Below are 18,619 nucleotides of genomic sequence, written 5' to 3'. Positions count from 1 at the left end.
ATCTTTGGTGAAGTTTATAGCTGAGCAAACTGGACTTGTTTATGGTGGTTGCAGAAACTCCTATTACTATGGCAATACAAAGTGGCTGTGAATTAACTTAAAAGGCACTTTACTCACACATGAAAGTCTTGCTTTACTCCATCAACATGCTGTAAAGATGCCTCAGTACTTGCTGTAATTCAAGTTGCCCTTTAGAGTAATAGTTGAAGAAACAGGAGATATTAGAGAGGGTTACGTATGGGGTAGTCTTATGCAGCCTGGCACCCACATATCCCACTGAACTCAGCCAGAGGCATGGGTGCTTGGCGTTTCTCAGCACCATAACCTTAGCCGTGAATCCGTGTCCTGCGTTTCATCTCTTGGTTGCTATTTCTGCTTGTTCAGCATGGATAGCAGTTTCAATAGATGTATCTGTTGCCAAAACGAGAAGAGAAGGGGTAGCCGTACCCAAATCCGTACAGGTCCCCATACCCATAATAGCCCCCATAACCAATCAAGCCTCTGTTCCCATAGAGGTTCCCAAAGCTTCTGTAGCCGTATGGGCCCCCATATCGGTACAGGTCCCGGTAGTAGCCGTACGGGCTCCCAAATCGGTAGCCGTTCAGGCCCCCAAAACCATAGAGGTCTTCATAGCCAAATGGTGAGTAGTTCCCATCGTAATAGAAGTCCCTGTAGAAAGTCATTGTTCGTTGATGCAGGTAAACCTGAAACACACACCCAGAAGCGAGGTGAGTTTATGGGCTGCTGACAGCAGGAGGAAGGGCTCAGAGGTCAGACAGAGCTGAGGAAATGCAACTTGCCCCCTCCTGCAGGTCTTTTCCATCCTCTTAATCATCTTGTTTATTTTTCTAATCTCCTGAATCCCAAACAACTTTTCTGTTTTCTTCCCCTCAACTTTTGAAAATGACTGACTATACATAGAAAATATGGTTTTCACCAACTGAGAACTGAACTCTCCAGCCCCAGAAGTTAGAGAAATTTGAATAAATTAAGAAAAATATGCCAGTTCAGATACTGATGCTTATTCAGATGAGACCAACAGCCTGTCACATGCATGCCCTTATCTCCCGTAGTGCTCTGTGCCACCCGATGTGGGATAAACTCAAAGAATGCAACGAAATGAAGGAATTTCCTTCCAGGATGTCTACTTGAAGTAGTAAATGTTTCATAAAGTTTTTATCTAGGGATTTGAACTCCCAACACCTAATGAAAATAATCTGGAACTGGAAATTTCTTATGACTTCAGAATTGTGGCAGTAACCTTCAGATTATTAGTGGTTTAAAGCCTACTATTAAATAAGCACAGGAAAAGCAAAAAAGTTTCAGTGAAGGAATTCCTTGATGTTGCAGAGAATTTGTTTGTGGTTAGCTCCAAAATGAGAAAAAATTGCTTACAGAACATCTGTACGTATACATACACACATTACATATATATATGTACACACCAGTGCCTTTTTTTTTTATATATATATATATATATGTCAACGCACACAAATATTTTTACAGACAAACATACATACACGCAAATATACGTATATCAGAAAGAGAGTAGAGTCAGTATTGACTTACCTGGCTCACTGAGGGGAGTAGCTTGAGAGAAGCGAATAAAATTTCAGAGTTGTAGGTCCGTATATATACCTTCTTCAACTTAGGTGTTAGTTATATAACATATCTTGTTGCATGCATTATTCCTTCAATTGATGTAATTGGAGTCAGTGATTTTCATATTTTCAAAGTTTGATGTTATGACACACGTGTAATACCTTCAGAATTTCTTTCATCTTAAAACAAGAAGAAATGGGCTCAGCACATTTCTAGTAAAATTGCACGGAATTCTTTGTAGTTGGATGGATAGGAATAATTTTGGGAGACATTTAGACCATTACTGGTTGCGCAATCTGCTTGTAGGTGCTCCATTCGCTTGGCTTTTGCATCTATGGTGCAACACGTAGGGGAGAAAAGGAGTAGGCTTGTCTTTGGTGTGCCGAAACGTAGTAGCCCTTCTATTCAGCGTCATCATGACCTGTACATACTGCCTGGTGATATTGGTGGGGATCTCTTGCTAGCAGCTTGCTTTGATTTTTTTTTTTTGTCTCAGGTTCTACAACAGTGAGTTTGAAGAAATTTTCTAGCTCCCTTATTAATGTTTCCAAATACTTCTTCCTATTTTAGAAGAGATTTTTTTAATAGTTTTTGACTTTCATATAACATATAATGCATCTCCTTATTAGGACTTAGAAACAAGAGACCTTGATGTGTCTTGTAAGTGACCATATTATTAAATCTGGGGTGTCTTTTGGTGACAAACTATTAATATTTAAATACTGCAACACTTTGCAAATTGAAAACATTAATGAGTGTTTATGAAGTGCTTTGGTATTCAAAATTCTGAGGAAGCCTCAACATCCTGCTTGCTCATTATTACCCTTATTTTATATTCAAATTAATGCCAGAAATTAGGTGAAGGTCATACAAGGAGTTCTGCAGTAAATTCCAGCATTCCTCGCTATTGTACCGTATTTGATACATGTGGTTGACTCTTTATGTGGAAAACATTAATATGGTTCCTTGGAAAATAGCATTTAGTACATCTCGCAAAACCCTTATCATTTATTATTTTCCAGACCAAGTTCATACTTGTATTCTCCTCTTTGTTCTGCAAAACTCGCAATCAAGCCCTCTAGTGAACTAAACTGCACACAACGCCATAGTCGTATTTCTGTTGAAAATATTCTTCTCATGCAGCAGCGTGACTTTTATTCACCATGAACTCTTTGGAGGAATGCATGTAAGATTTATCTGTAGCTTGTGCTGGTCCTGTTTCCTGAAGTTGCTATGTAGTTTAATATAAAATACCTAAATATATGTTCACATTTCCTTTAAACAGGAAGCCTGTGCCATGGTGCATCAGAGTTTCTGGTGAACAACAGATATTTTCAAACATCTGGGAAGGTTTTCCTTTTAAACTGAAAATTTCTCTCCCTCCAATGGCTTTGGGAACTTATAAATGCTTTTATATTATATAAAAATAAACTTCAGTTTTGACAGTGAAGACAAAAAAATGGTATCAGGAATGCAGTTGGCCCAGAAAATTTTAAGATGAAAGAAACCTGTAATATATGTGGCATATGGGAGGCTGGGAACACACTAATAATCCCAAACAATGGAGAAAATTATATTAATTGAAGATATGACGTGTACAGGCACATTTGTTTTCCAACCAATAGGACTACAAACCTTTTGAATACACAGGGCGTCTTAGATAAGCCAGGCGGGCAAAGAAACAGTATAAAAAGGGCTCACAGCTCTAGGCTCCTCATCAGCTCTCTTGCCTTCCTCCTCCCGGTGAACTTGGTAAGCCTTTTCTCCATTTAGTCTCTTCATAAGGATTAGAAATTTTGGTTTAATAATTTATGTTAGGGTCGTCGTGGCTTTTCTGAAACTTAAGATTTCTCTGTACCTTGTACCTGTCCTTACTGCGTTGCGGGAACTGGCGGATTCAAGTTTTAAAGCTGGGGCTGAAACTTTCCTGGTCCTGTTGGTGCCTGGGGTATCTGGCTCCCTGATAAGGATCGCTGGCTGTTAGAGCTGCCGAGCTGCCTCCAGCAGAGTTAGAGAAGGGTTTCCCCACCGTGGCCCTCAGTGGGTTCTTCCATAAATCTTCTGCTTTATTTTAAGGGAGGTCTTCGGGTCTGTTTGACAAGACAGCAGACGTTCTCATGTGTGCTAATGCTCCGTAGTTTCTTGCGTGTGCTCTCAGCATTTCCAGATGCCAATCCAAAATTGGTGTAGATTACTGAAATGGGATTTGGAGCAATGGACCCAAAAGCCAAAGTGTGTTATCATGGCAAACATCAGATGCTTTAAGCTTTCTTGAAGACTTTCTTGGAGGATTTGGGAATGTAGAGCTCTATGCAAAGCCAATATCCTGAAAGAAATTTAGGATTGTTAACTCCTAACAATATTCTCTAAGAAAAATCCTGAAACAGCAGCAAGGAGGTTTTGATCTGTAACAGGTATATTTCATAGTCGGTGTTTTCACCGATCTCAGTAAGCGAGAAAAGAAATAAAACGGTTTAAAAACAGTAGGTAAATGAGAAAATGATAGAAATGGGATGTAATAAGGAGCTAAGGAATTTGGTCACAATTTTGCTTCTGTCCTTGGTCTCATGGGACCAGTGAAGAAGTCTTTGGGCTCTGAGACTGTTACTGCCACTGGAAGTATTTATTACTTTTGCTTTCCTCCCTGCTGCTGCATTTTAGGTTTGCCTCCATCGCAGAAAGATGACTTTCTTCCAAGGCCAATGTGAAGATGACTGCTATTCTCCCTGCAATTACGGGAGCCTGTACGGCTACCGGGGTTACGGGGGCCTTTACGGCTACCGGGGTCTCTACGGCTTTGGGGACCGGTACGGCTATGGTGGACTGTACGGTTACCGAGGCATTTATGGCTCTGGGGACTGCTATGGCTATGGGGGTCTGTATGGCGGCTATAGGGGCTTCTATGGGGACTACTATGGCTACCCAGGCTTTTACTATGGCCGCTATGGCTACCCCTTCAGTTCACGATACGGCCAAAGGTTCGGCTATGGCAGCTGCTACTCCTGCTAAACCCAGGGGGAACGTCTCCGAAATGAAGATCAACCCAGGCCTGGCAAACTTGGATTGACGGCGAGTCTTGGCAGCAGCGGTCCCTGATGTGCAGAGCCCTGGTGACAGCAGCCGCCCTCCACGTAGGCTTCGAGTGCTCTGCGCTGCTGTTGAAGTGCTTGCAATGATTTATCTTTATTCTGCTCTGTCTCTGTTTGCTCTCTTGCCACCCAAACTCTCCTTTTGCTTCTCCATTATACTGCAGTTCTTTGTAAACTGGCTTTTATGTTTGTTGCAATGATGTACAAAACATTAACTCTGAATGAATGGTATAGGCAGGGTGTAATGTGTCTTTGGGAATGTAGTCTTTGTTCTGTATGCCTGTGTGTTCTGTATATCTGCCTTTCACTCATATTAAAAATTATGCTGCATCAATACTGTATTTCAGGTTTTATTTTATTTTTCACTTGCATTTCTTAAATACCTTGAAATCAATAGCATCACACAGATTGGGTGACAAAGTTATTAACTTTGGGTACTCAAGGATTTGCTTGTAGAGACTTGCCCTCCTCAAGCTGAGAAACATGGGCTTTTGTAGCTGCGAGAAACTTCAGCTGTATCTCTGGTTATGCATGTTTCTACAACTCCGGGCTTTCGCTTTGGGTATTCCAAATAAATGGTTCATTTAAAATACTTCAGTGCTGCTGTTGGGCTAATGTGATGTGATTAGGATATGATCCATCACTGGCTGTGATTTGATATTGAAGAGGTTCTAGGTAACTGCAAATGTGTGGACTCATCAGGTTTTTAATTTTGAAAGAAGTTTGTGTTTTATATATTATCATAGAATTATTAAACAGCCCAGGTTGGAAGGGACCTGGAAAGAATCAGGGTTGAAAGATTAGGAGGATCCTCCCTGCTGGAGAAGTGGGAGGAATTTGCCCTTTGCAGTGTAGATAATTTGGTCGGAGAAATGGCTACCCAGTGGCCAGCACCTCTGAGGCACGGCAGCAGGGCGTTTTTGTCTGTCCGTTCAGGGAAGCGTACTCAGAGCCCACGTTTTGGAAGGAAGCAGAGTCACAACTGATTTTTGCTGACTTTTTTTTTTTTTCCCCTCTCACTGAACGTTATGGGCAGAGGCTGTAGAACCTCTTGGTTCTACAACTAAGAGGCTGCGGCTGTATGAGGAGGAAGATGATGGTACTTTCTCACTACTTCCATGCCCAGAGGCAGCTGGCAGACAAGAGCTACCAAAACACCCTGGGGAGATTAAGTAGTGTTTCACTTGTATTTTTTTTTTTTTTTTTTAAGGACTATTTGCCTCTCTTTTTCCACTTTTCTTAAAAAACTTAAAAAGTTTTTTTTTTTTTTTTAAGCAGGGCCTGTTGCGACAGGACAAGGGGTAACAGTTTTAAACTAAAAGAGGGGAGATTTAGACTTAGATATAAGGAAGAAATTTTTTACAATGCGGGTGGTGAAACACTGGCACAGGTTGCCCGGAGAGGTGGTCGATGTCCCATCCCTGGAAACACTCAAGGTCAGGTTGCTCTGAGCAACCTGATCTGGTTGAAGATGTCCCTGCTCGTGGCAGGGGGGTTGGACTAGATGACCTTTAAAGGTCCCTTCCAACCCAAACTATTCTATCATTCTATGATTCATTCTGTCTTCTAGCTTTTAGTCCCTGGATTTAGTGAATTATTGTAACTGCACCTGTAGAAATGGATTTTGTTCTACCCAGTGTCTGTGTGGAAGATCAAGACAGTGTTTTGAGTTTTCAAGGCCAGCATCAAGACAGGAAAAGCCACCACTTCCTCCTTGATGCTTTTCTCCTTGATGCTTTTCCCATTGCTTTTAATATAGCTTTTTATTTTTTCTTATGTTCCACTGGCTGGTAATGAAATTTGCCTGTTAAATTGGAATGTGGTAGGAAATTGTGACTCTGGGACAAGAATATTTGAATTTGGTTTCCAGGAATAGGACAATATTCTGCTCACTTGAACATTCTTATATACTCTTTATAGAGGCCTGGGACTACTTCTTTTCCATTTTAAAACATTATTATAAAGACTATTACAGCCCTATTATGCTGAAATACATTAACCATAAATCTGGTAATAGTTTCAATTAAGTAAAGGAAAAGGAGAAATTGTGGCATTTCTCGAATTTCTGAGGGCTAGAAGGGAAGAAAAGAGTATGTTTACTGGGACCAGCTGCTCTGAACGTGGAGGGGTATGAAGTGCTTTGTCAGCACTAGGGACAGAAAGTCCCTTCAGGATGCCTCAGTATATTCATGTAAACTAGGGACAGAGGAAAGAAGACGACTGGAACTCCAGTATTTTTTTTTCATGCAGAAAAATTTTAATGCATTAAGAAAAGGAATTAGCACAGATACAGAAAGATTATAGTTTTGGGATAATGGAAAGAGCTACAGAAGATGAGTCATTGCACTATGCTGTACAGAACATTCCTTTTTGTTAAAGCTGTGTTGTTCATCCTTTAGGTACTTGTAAATCCAGATCAAAGGAGAGACAGCTGTAATACTTCTCCATTACGCAGTACTGCAGCACCTTACTGGAAGTAGTTATTGCAAATGCAGATGACACAAAAGCTAATTTTGCAGAAGTCCTTTAACACTGCTGCAGCAACTGTAAGAAGCTTCAAACGAATTGCAGATCGTTGTTCCCGTTGCCGAAGGGGTGTAAAGGGGTTTAAATGCAGGAGACTATCAAGAGAGAACTCATAGTTGAGAAACACAGGAAGAAGCAGACAGAAAGAACAAGAAAAATACAAATGCCAAGAAATTTTTAGAGAGCAGCCGAGCTCCCCATTCTCAGTAACTTCAGTTGCTGTGTCACGGGGGGCTCAGCGCTTCTGTAAACATCGCCTCTGAGATTAGCCGTTCATCTTTGCTTGCCGGGTCGGGGTTGATTCTTAGTGCAGGGATATTGCCACTGGGTTTAGCAGCAAGGGTAGCAGCAGCTGTAGCTGTAATTGCAGCAGGAAGGGTAGTAGTATCGGGTCCTATATGTGGACTTGTAGCTACAGCAGTCTCTGTAGCGGTAGCTGCAGGGGCTGCAGCAGCTGTAGCAGCTGTAGCATGGGTAGCAGCACACGGTCCTGTAGCAGGGCGAGCAGCACACACTGTAGCGGGAGTACCCGTGGCAGCAAGACATCTTGGTGTGGCGGAGGGGAGGCAGGCAAACCTGAAACAAAGCAGCAGGTAAGGGGTAGGCTCAGCTTGCAGGGAACAGCAGCAGCGGTGGCTTGGTGGCATGAGTATGGTGGATTTGGAAAGAAATATTGAGCAAATCCCTCAGTCTTTGGATGTGATTTTTATCCAGCCCCTTTCTGTGCTCCCTTCTTGTTACATTCGACTGTGAGAGACAGTTTCTATTCTTTAGCTTCTCCTTTTAAAAGTGAATGTAATACCCTGTATTTTTGGACTTTGGATTCAGGAGGTTCAGCTTGCAGATATACACCCAAATGTATGTGTTCATGAGCATTTGGTGTCCAAGCTCCCAGCACAGGCGGCTGAGGTCAATCCTGACAGCTAGTCTGCGGCTCAGGACATGCACGTGTGGGTGTCCTAATGTCTGACCTGAATCCCACACAGCATTTTCAAAAGTTTTCAGAAGCATTCATACACACCATGACAAGTTCATTAAAGTCAGCCTCCTTGTCTGGTTTTAACCTTGGCATATAAACTATTCCTTTTCCTGGGTAACATTGGTTCACACGCTTTGTTAGTGCCAGTTCTAGCCAGGATACTGAAAATACTCTGCTACACAGTGAAGAGCTAAGGTTTAAATCCTCTGTTGCTGCAGATCAGAGCTGCTCCAGTGACTTCAGAGAGTCTAAAGCAATTCATGTAACCTGTCCATATACATTATTGCAACATCTTTCCATCAAAAAGCCATTTCCACTTTGTGTAATGAACAGCCATGAACCAAAATTTCAGTGTTAAGTATCATCAAGTAAAAAAAGAAAAGTTCTGTTCTTCTAGAAAGAAGTAGAGCTGTTGCTTTCTCTTATGTGAAGACAAAACTTCTTCCTAGGCTTCACATCTTACCACTGATATCTGAATATTCATTCATCAATGTCCCCACTTTTTTTACTACACAGATTAAAAGCATACAGGATAAAATACCTCTACCACTGCTAAGAATCAGCGAATGCTAGTAAAGGACCTATTCCCAAGTTAAAGGAATGTCTATGAGAACAGGATCTGAACTTACCAAGTTCACCGAGGAGAGTAAACCAAGAGGAGCGATGTGAGGACTGCAGGGTTGTGAGCGCTTTTATACGATTTCTTAGACCTGTGGAAGTCAGTGCAATTCTCCGTGTGCTTCCATTGCCTGTTAGTCACAAAACAAATTTCGGAAGTACATCACCAGTCCAATTGCTATAATTGTTTTCCTCCACATTCAGGACAATTTTAAAATTCCTTTTTAAATTCACCACATTGTGATTACACCCTGTGAGATTCTTTCATCTTAAAACTTTCTAGGACAAATGGGTTTCTGCGAATTCACCCAAAGGACAACTGGGAATGAAACTGGAGGATACACAGAACAGTTCCAGCTACACTGTCTGCCTAGCTGGGGACCCCATAAACTGTTCCTTTATGTTATGCCCCTACAAGGGGGGTAGATACTGCACATTGTGGGGTGATGTAGAATACCTGAAGAGGAAAGAGGCATTATACCAGGTCCTTAGGGCTTTTACCAACCATTTTGATTCATTTCCGTCGCAATTAATGACAGGCATTCCATTGATTCCTTTAGGATCTTCTACTGTCTATAATTTGGCATACGCACTATGAGAAGTTCAGGCCAAGGCATACGATCAATTCAATGAGCATCTGAGCAATGTGTCTAAGACATACAGTCTGTTTTTTTACTTTTTGTCTCTCTTTTCTGGATGAAATTCTTAGAAAATCTTGCTCGAATCAATGTCTTGTGATATCACACACACATATGATATATTTGTATGAGAGAGAGAGATATATATATGAGATACATATATGCATATATAATACTAGGGCAACTATTGCTGAACGATCTGGTAGTGCAGAACAAAGATGGGTTTCCTGTTGGTCTACCACGGGGACTGGAGTAGAGAAAAGGGGGAGAGCAGTCTTAGGAAGGCCGTGAAAGCCAGTAGGATGGAGACCACGCGTTCCTGACTGGTGGGAAGCATTTTCTGGGGAGGGTAGCTGGAGACTCTGCTAGCAGCGAGGTGTCCTGCGAAGCCCCCTGCTTTGCAATGGGCTTTAGCAGAATGAAAAGAATAAGTTGCCCACTGCAGAAGGGATTTTTCTAAGCTGGGAAAGGAAAAATCACTTCTCTGATTTTTCGTGGTGGTGTTATCCAGTGAGATACGGCTGTATCTCTGCCAGTCTACACCATGTGAGGATGATGACTGTAATGCCTTAGTTTTAATAAAGAGAAACATTGCTTAGCCCAGGGGTTCCCTTCCCCATTCTGTTTATTATACAACATCGAGGCACCTTTCAGTAACAAACCATTAATATTTAAATAATACAAACATTGCTAAAGTAAGTCTTTAATGACTGTTTTGGAAGAGCATTGATACCATAAATTCTGATGAGGCTCAGCACTTCTAGAATGTCTGTTATTATCCTCATTTAATATGCAAATGAGGAATGGCTCACTGCAGTGAAGGTCATAACAGGAGGTATTTGTTGAGGGAAAAAAAAAAGGCGGCTCTTGACTTTATGTCTTGTGCTCTGCTTCCTTTGGGAAGCCAGTGTTAGATGATGTTGACAACCGGCATCAATAAGATTTGCTGTAAAATAATATTTATAATTTTAACTTTTAATTAATCTGCTAACATCAGTGTTATAGGACTTCATTTACATTTGCTTTGGTGATATTCTGAAAGAATTTTTTTATGGTATGAGCAGGTGCAATGACGAGGTATAGACGATGTGATTAATTTTTCCTTCCTCCTTTTTGTATATGTATGTAATAGTTACCTAAATGAATGCTGAACTTTTATAAATTTCCTGGGTTTTGTTAGTGAACCAGACTGAAAGGAAATATTAAAAGTATAAAATAGAAGTATTTTAGAAGAAGAGGAGAAAATATCTATTTTTTCTCAAATACAAAACTCAGTTTTACAGGCACAATTAGGAGGCAAAGAAAAGTGGCACAAAATACTTTTGCCTCCTTTGCTACTCTAGCAGTAGTAATTTTTATTCTGTGAGGAAGAGAGCGTGCGCTAGGTTTTATTTTTAAATGTACATTAGGTATATGTAAGTGTACAGAACTTTTTTTGTTCTCCAGGAAACGCTGACATAATTCAGGTTACACACAAGTTTAATATGTTAAAAATATCCCAAATATATGAATTTTGATTCTCAGTCATCTCTAGTCTGAGTACCTTGTCCATTCTGGTATCTCGATTTGATAATTAAAACTGAGGATGACCCAAAAAGTTTTAAGACGAAAGAAGCCCGTAACCTTTGTGTGTCATGTGGAGATGAGAACAGACTAATGACCCTTGACATTGAAGAAACCAATTATATTAATTGAAGTTGTGACGTGTGCAAAAAAATTTAGTTTTGTTGCTGTTTGCACAGGTCAGAAGGTCATAAATTCAGAGTGACCAAGCAACCAGTTGCATGGTGGCTGAGGCCAGGTCCCTCACAAACAGCTGAGGAGCACTGAAATGGCTATTAATTGTCCTGGAAAATTAAACACATTTTTCAAAGTTACCTAACTGTTCAAAATTAATAGAATATTTTGATGTCCCAAATATTGAAAATCAGAAATTGAGCTTGGGAAGTATGAATTCACTAATACCTGCACTTCTGTACCGACAAACAAAAGTAATACAGGGAAGTGCCCTAAAGAGACTTCAGGAGACACAGCAGCATTCTGTCAGTAACTGGAAATATAATTTATAAAAAATCTTGTTAATGATAGAAAGATGGAGTCAAATTCACAGAGGAAGATACATTAAGACATTTAGTTAAGAGCCCTGACTCATGAGAATGTTGCAGGTTTAAGCGTGTTAATCCCTATAAGATTTCAATTGCTTTTTGTCATCTTCATTTGTCAAATGATTTTTCCTACATTATTCCTTCATTTGATGTATTTTTCCAGCCGTACTGTGGTAGAGTTTATAGCAGAACTAACGTAAATATTTTTAAAGTGTGTATGAAAAAGAACTTCTGAAAAAGTTAATGAAAAATGTTGTTATTTTCTCTCAGGATGGATGTTTCTATTTTCTCTTTAACTTTTGTTTTATCAAGTGCATAGTTATTTCACGTCCTATCATATTAGTAATAAGATTATATAGAAATAATACATGTAATTCTAAATACATACAAATAGGGTATATTTGTTTGTGTTTGTGTACATAAAAAACCCATCATTTCTTGAGATGTGATCCACTTTTCCCTATTTCTTCTGACAACAGGCTATGACTGACAGTATTTATTGAAAAAATTCTAGTAATTTCATTTTTTTGAAATAATGAAGGGTATTTCATATAAGTTTAAATATTTTTATTGGTTTTTTTGCATTATATACAAAATTTAAATCTGAACGTTTTGAACAAGTGAAAAAATAGACTGTACTAATTGAAAGACAAACCATTTCCAATTTCTTTGTGTTACCCTGAAACAGGAAAGTCCATGATATCAGCATCAACTGATAACTTCTCTTAAACTTTTAAAACAAATTTATGCATAAACCAGAGCTACTTTTAAATAAAAAATGAATACCTTCAGATGATGAACTTGCACTTCATGACCAGTTGAGGGAAATATTGATTTGCATTTTTAGACTGTTATGTCAGATGAGAACATTTTCAGCAAAAGGGAATTAATATAGCAATTCAGCACAGTGAACATGAAAAGCCTTTGTCAGTAGGTAATTTGTCTGAAATAATTTTCCCGAAGTACCCAGTGTATTACTGTAGACCAGAATGGTGAATTTTCAAAGCAGCGTTTGATGGATGTTTTTGGCAGCTCACCCAGGGACTCACGGACTTGTTTTCTTCAGATTTCTCTTTTGCAGTCTCATCTGCCAACCTTTTGAATAACCAGTTGAATAAGTGTCTAGGTTCTGCTTCATTTCTGTGCTATGCTTTTACGTGGATGCAAATTCACGTGAACCTCTCTTCTGCCGGGAATTGGTCACACCTGGCACTTACGGGACGAGGCAAGAAACCCTACAGCGATCCCTTCCGTGATGGTCTACCCACCAGGGAAACGCCAGCACCGAAGTCCATAATTCTGCCTCCTATATGCACATCGGTGTTTGCTGGAGAGCTGAAGCTCCTGCAGACTGGGAGGAGAAACATTTCCTGTTGAAAATCACTTCCAAAACTCAATCTTCTTGTGGCTCCAGATGGTTCCAGCCTGGGAACCATCCCGGTAGGTTCATCCCTTTGTCATCAAGCTGACCGTCACTTTTACTTTAAGCAGCTCTCCTCCCTCCCTGTCACATGCTCTCCCATTAATTATGGGGAAGAAGAGGCTTCCCTCAAAGCCTCGCCTTATCTGGAATCTGCATGCTTCTCGTCTTCCTTTGTAAAACAGTTTTTCCTGATGGCAAGGGCTGGCAGATGCTTGCAGGATGCGTGCCTGAAAGCCAGCCCGGCCAGGGCAGCGATGGGAAGGACTAAGCTCACAGCTCACACACAGGACGTCGACCGCACAAAGTAATGTCTGGTGGAGAAATGGCAATATTTAAACCTCGATACGCATTGGAAAGAGGTGAATGTGAGCTCCCGTGTGTTCTCATATCAGGTATCTATATCAGAGCTGCAGAAAGCTTAGGGAGTCTGGCATTTTCTGTCTCAGTGCATTTTGGATCCTCAAATGTAGCATAACTTGGGCTGGAATGTAGTCGGCAAGTACGGATTTAATTTTCTTAAATCTTCACATTTCTAAGCTAGTATTCTGGAAATAAGCAGTGTTTTGGTGTGTTTGGTGGCAGAGGGGCAGAGCTAAGACACGGCAGATGTGAGTTTCAGAACTGTCTTAGAGGAGACAGAAATTGTTCAATGTGTCCTCAGTCACCTCAGACTCTACAGGAAGCTTAAAATTGCAGATGTGAAAAGCTAGTACCTCCTTTTTTGCCATGTGTCAGGTAAATAATTAGTAAAGTAAAATATAAAAGAAAAAAACCATAAAAATATAACAGAAAGCAGTACTGCGATGCAAGATCTTTTAATGAGAGTAAGAAGCGTTGCGTACAGCAGTTACAGCTTGTAGTAGTACAGAATAGGAGTATCCAGAGATTCATACAGTCTTTAAACAAAGAGTTACTACATTTCACAGCAGATGCTTTTGGGACTACGATGGTGTTCGGTAAAGAGCAGAACTGTCAGCACAGTGTGCGGTGAGATGAGGTGTCTGCTCCGGTCTGCATCTCCTGTTGCAAAGCTACACATCAAAATACACAGTATATCCACCAACAAAGGCTATGAAGGAAGAGTTGACCCTAAAAGCAGGTTATTCGAAATAGCTGAAGACGTTGAAGAGAGATGCTAAGCACTCGGGACCATTCCTGACCACAGTCGCTGTCACGGGAGCTTAGCAAAGGTAAAATTCACACAGGAGCCATAGAATCACTATTTTGCCTTTCGTTTCCTATCTGGTCGTTACATGGCTGGGTTTAGCAGGGGTAGCAGCTCCCATAGCTGTATCTACGGGTGTAGCGAGAAGAGTAGGGGTACCAGTAGCGGGAGCTGTAGGAGGGGTAGCAGTCCCGATAACCGTACAGGCTCCCGTAGCCCCGGTAGCTGCAGGGGCTCCCGCAGTCGTAGGTCCGGTAGCTGTACGTGGTCCCGTAGTTCCAGGGAGAGTAGCAGGCATCATCACACTGGTTCTGGTAGCAGTAAGTCATCTTGGTGCGGTGGAGGGAGGCAAGTCTGAAACACAGCAGAAGAGAAGATAAGGTCTGCCCCAGAGACCCAGCGGCAGCTTGCTGCTTCTAGCAAACCCCGTGCAGCATGGGAAAGAGGGAGAGAAGTGCAAACACAGGAACCAACCGAGCGCCTCCTTTCAAGGCTATACCCTGGCTCCTTCTTGCCCAGTACACTCCTTTCTGTTTTTCCCCCTTTTTTTCTCCATAAAAATATTTTACGCTGCTTTTCTTGTTGCCATTGCTTAGAATTGGCAGTCTGGGTTCAGACAGTATTCTAGAGAGGATATTGTTAGGATTAGGTTCTCTGTATCAGTGTCCGCTCTTTCTCTAAAGACCATAAGTGAACAGACACTGGTTCTGGAATCAATTCTGCCAGTTTTTGCTGTCGAGACAAGACACCAAGGAAGAAATCCTCCCCTTGTGCAAGGAAGCAGTGCTCTGCTGAAAAAAGCAGCTTGTTTGTTTGGACCCATGTCTGTGTCTTAATTGCCAGTTGAATATATACTTGCTTTTTGCTCAAAATAATTGAAAAAATGTAATGCATTGTCTGCTTCAAAATAAAGAAGCTTGAAATGCTTCAGTATATCATAGAATAAGGTAATTTCTCATAGCGCATGGCTAGATGAGACAATCTTCTAAGCTTATGTGGGCATCTTAATATCCCATTTTTAACAAAAATGAATTGTACTTGCATGGCTGTGAAATCACAGCCTTTGCTTTTAAAGTGTAACTGCCACCTGTATAGTAATATAACAAACCCACAGCATCTACACAGCAACAAAGACATTGTAGTATGTCTGACTTACCAAGTTCAGTGAGAATGTAAGTCCGAAGATGCGAGTAGAGAGCTCTGAATTTCTCTCCCTTTTATATGTTTATCTGACCAAGCCTACTGTGCTTTAAGCTCATATTCATCACAAAACAAATTTTCTTATGCACGTCATTCCTTCAGTTGATGTAATTGTTTTTCTTTGTTTGGAATTATTAGTCAGTTCTTGGCTTCCAAAAGCATGACATTGCATTGCAGTTTTCTTTCATGTTCAGACTTCCTGGGTCAATTATATTTGTAGAATTAGTGTGGTGAAATCTGAGCTATAACAGGAAAGGGAAGGAAGGATATTGAGAGCAGAACTGATTGACGTTCACAATCCCAATTTTGGAGGAATAGACAAATTTCAGTATATGAAGCCTGCAATGACTCTGGATTGTTTTGAGGAAGAAAGAATTCCAAATTTTTTTGCAGAAATAATAATCCCTAGAAAGCATTTCTTGTTCATTTGTTTTTATTTCAAAATTGCATTTTTAGGTCAGCATATTGGCATTATTTGTATTTATCATTTTGTTTGTATTATTTCCAGCTCAAAGGCAGAAGCACAAGAAAGGTGTTTGGATCAGAGGACAAGTCTGGTCTGTACCTTGCTGCAATCAAACATGCATGGATGTGTTAATTGTATACTGTGATCTGTCGCATGAAAGTAATTCTGTGGAAAATCCGATTTAGTTGCTTGCTATGCTCTATCAATTACTTTTACCAAACTTCAACAGCCACCTCTTAAGTCTACATAGAAAGAAACTGGGGTCCTTTCTGATGTAAGAACAGTGGAAATACTTTTGAATAAGGTAAGGAGTCAGTGACAAGACTTTATGAGAACTGTAAAGCAGGTAGCAATCAATAAAAAATCTAAAGGCTTTCAAGAAGAAAGAATGATATTTGAAATTTCCAGGTTTTGCACCATTCATGAAATAAACTTACAAACTCAGTCTTCTGGAGAGCCAGCCCAAGCGCGGCAAATTTAATTAGATCCAAAAATATCTGCTTAGTGATTGTTTACACTTAGATCAGAAAATGATTCACTCGGGTTCATTACAAGGAACAAGATAAAACAAATGGGAACATATCTCTGTAATAACTGTAGTTTTCCTGAGAAGTCCCCCAAATGCTAAATATGGTTTAACGTGACATCTTCTTAATGTTGTTGAGGTGTTTAACTTAATGCTGTTAATGACGGTGAATAATGCTGAGCCCTGTGAATGTGACCTGGTAAGCAGCAACATCCCAGTCTTCCCTGGTGACCTTCACGTCAAGACACTGCTGTTTACTCGCATCTAAAGGAAGGATAATAACAGGCATGTCAGATGTTCTGGGCCTTTCTCTAAATTTTGAATATCAAAGCCTTCATTAATACTTATTAAAGATTTACAGGTACAAAGAGATTTATTATTTAAATATTAATACTACGTTACTGGAAAACGCCCCAGTGTTATGTAACACAATTTCTAAAAACGTATATCAGGTTATCCTGTTTCTATGCTTTATTAAGGTTGTAATTTATAGCTTCAGAATTGGGTCTCTGAAAATTTTTTCTCTAAAAATACGTCATATACATACCATTTTAATGCTTATAGACCAATTTTCTAGCTGAATCAAGCAGCACAGCAATATCCTATTGCATGACGGCATCAAATCAAAGAAATGGTCCTTCCCCCTTTGCTAGTCACAGGAAACGTTGGAAGGGGTTGTGCTGTTTCACGTGTCATTAAAGTTAGGAAATACATGAAAAGGAGAGGCTACCCCTTCCACGTGTATTTCAGAAAAAATATGTACAAAAAGGTGCATGGGCCAACACGCACGGTGAGGCTGCTCTTCCAAAAATGACATGTTTGGTAATTCGTACGTCTCTGCATATTCTGTTGATTTGTTGCTGTACTGAAGAAGTGAATTCAACATGATGATACCAAGGCTTAATTGCCCTATATAGTTTTGAGATGAAAGAAACCTGGAGGGTGTAGCCTGCATGTCACGGTGCCGGACCAATAATCAGAAACCCTGGGGAGAACCGGTATATCAATGAGAAGGAGTCATGAGGGAAGCAAAATGTGTTTGGTAATTGGAGCCGACCCGCGGCACAGACATGCCTTTCACACCCTGGGCGGGACTGGGCGCTCTATAAAAACCCGCACCGCTGGGAATAATGCATTCGCTTCTCCTGCCTTATCCTCCTTGCAGAAGTGGGTAAGTTGGAATAGATTTAGAAAACCTAGTGAATAATGAAGAGATGTATTTGATAGTATTTTCCCCTTCTTTCCCCCCCTCCCAGTTGCTAATCTACAAGTGCTGCAGATTAATGCATTAGGAATTAAGGTTGTGATTTGATGACAATTATTTATACGTAAGATATTCTTTCCTCCCTGGATTTTCATTAATATTTGAGTGTTTGAAACTGTGTCAGTCCTGCGCATATCCCTCTTTTCCCTTAAAGTCTTTATATCAGTACGGCTATGAAGGATTTTCCAATTTGTTTCCTGACGGCTCCCTTTTGACACGGGCGTCACGGTTCACAATCCCATCTCCCATCATGATCCATGGGTGCAGCCAGTGGGGCTGTGCAGGAAAGCTCAGAAAGGCTGGTCAGGGCGGAGGATTAGGGGGAAGACCCAGCACTAAAAATCAGGATAGAACAACGGATGAGCACAGAGGGTGTCGGGCAGCGTGTCTGGGTTTGCTGGCTCTCTCTTCCCTCCCTGCATGCTTGCAGCATTTATTTGAGATTTAGTTGTTGTGGGAGCATTGCCTGACAGGCTTTTTCTTCCCTTCTGTGTTTCAGACTTGCCTCCCTCCACCGCACCAAGATGACTTACTGCTACCAGAACCAGTGTGATGATGCCTGCTACTCTCCCTGGAACTACGGGACCACGTACAGCTACCGGACCTACGACTGCGGGAGCCCCTGCAGCTACCGGGGCTACGGGAGCCTGTACGGTTATCGGGACTGCTACCCCTCCTACAGCTCCCGCTACTGGTACCCCTACTCTTCTCGCTACACCCGTAGATACAGCTATGGGAGCTGCTACCCCTGCTAAATCCAGAAGGATTTAATGGGAAACGAGGACTGAGAATTAATTACCGAATTCATGGCTGCTGTTAGGGGGAAGGTTTGCAGAAGCTCTGAGTCCAGGACTGCGACTGAAAGACGTAGTATTTTGGAGAGCTCAGTGTTTCTGTAAAACTTCTTCCATGTTCTTCTAAAATGTTTTGTCTTCCTTTTTCCCTACCGACTTCCTAATCTTACAAGGGTTTGGTGGTGTAAAGGAAGCCAGGTTTAACATGGGTTAACACGGGCAAA

The 18,619-nt window shown here is 40.9% G+C and overlaps 4 protein-coding genes across 4 annotated transcripts; 2 read left to right on the top strand and 2 right to left on the bottom strand.

The window, feature by feature from the left end:
* Positions 1-398: 398 nt before the first annotated feature.
* On the bottom strand, positions 399-683 carry LOC104078687 (scale keratin-like). The gene has a single exon (XM_009580423.1). It carries the CDS (start codon positions 681-683, stop codon positions 399-401), a length of 285 nt encoding a protein of 94 aa, XP_009578718.1.
* Positions 684-4,284: 3,601 nt separating this feature from the next.
* On the top strand, positions 4,285-4,611 carry LOC104078680 (scale keratin-like). The gene has a single exon (XM_009580412.1). It carries the CDS (start codon positions 4,285-4,287, stop codon positions 4,609-4,611), a length of 327 nt encoding a protein of 108 aa, XP_009578707.1.
* Positions 4,612-14,243: 9,632 nt separating this feature from the next.
* On the bottom strand, positions 14,244-14,474 carry LOC104078673 (keratin-associated protein 20-1-like). Its single transcript, XM_009580402.1, has one exon. The coding sequence runs from the start codon at positions 14,472-14,474 to the stop codon at positions 14,244-14,246; it is 231 nt and encodes a 76-aa protein (XP_009578697.1).
* Positions 14,475-18,125: 3,651 nt separating this feature from the next.
* On the top strand, positions 18,126-18,356 carry LOC104078666 (keratin-associated protein 20-1-like). The gene has a single exon (XM_009580389.1). It carries the CDS (start codon positions 18,126-18,128, stop codon positions 18,354-18,356), a length of 231 nt encoding a protein of 76 aa, XP_009578684.1.
* Positions 18,357-18,619: the final 263 nt, after the last annotated feature.

The sequence above is a fragment of the Fulmarus glacialis genome, unplaced genomic scaffold, assembly GCF_000690835.1.
Source record: "Fulmarus glacialis isolate BGI_N327 unplaced genomic scaffold, ASM69083v1 scaffold31900, whole genome shotgun sequence".
In the NCBI taxonomy this organism is placed as follows: domain Eukaryota; kingdom Metazoa; phylum Chordata; class Aves; order Procellariiformes; family Procellariidae; genus Fulmarus; species Fulmarus glacialis.
Note: the sequence above shows the minus strand (reverse complement) of the source record. Positions and strands in the feature narration are given on the sequence as shown.

What these genes read in the sequence shown, in the direction of transcription:
- LOC104078687 (XM_009580423.1), bottom strand. Translation starts at nt 683, where the DNA reads ATGACTTTCTACAGGGACTTCTATTACGATGGGAACTACTCACCATTT.
- LOC104078673 (XM_009580402.1), bottom strand. Translation starts at nt 14,474, where the DNA reads ATGACTTACTGCTACCAGAACCAGTGTGATGATGCCTGCTACTCTCCC.
- LOC104078680 (XM_009580412.1), top strand. Translation starts at nt 4,285, where the DNA reads ATGACTTTCTTCCAAGGCCAATGTGAAGATGACTGCTATTCTCCCTGC.
- LOC104078666 (XM_009580389.1), top strand. Translation starts at nt 18,126, where the DNA reads ATGACTTACTGCTACCAGAACCAGTGTGATGATGCCTGCTACTCTCCC.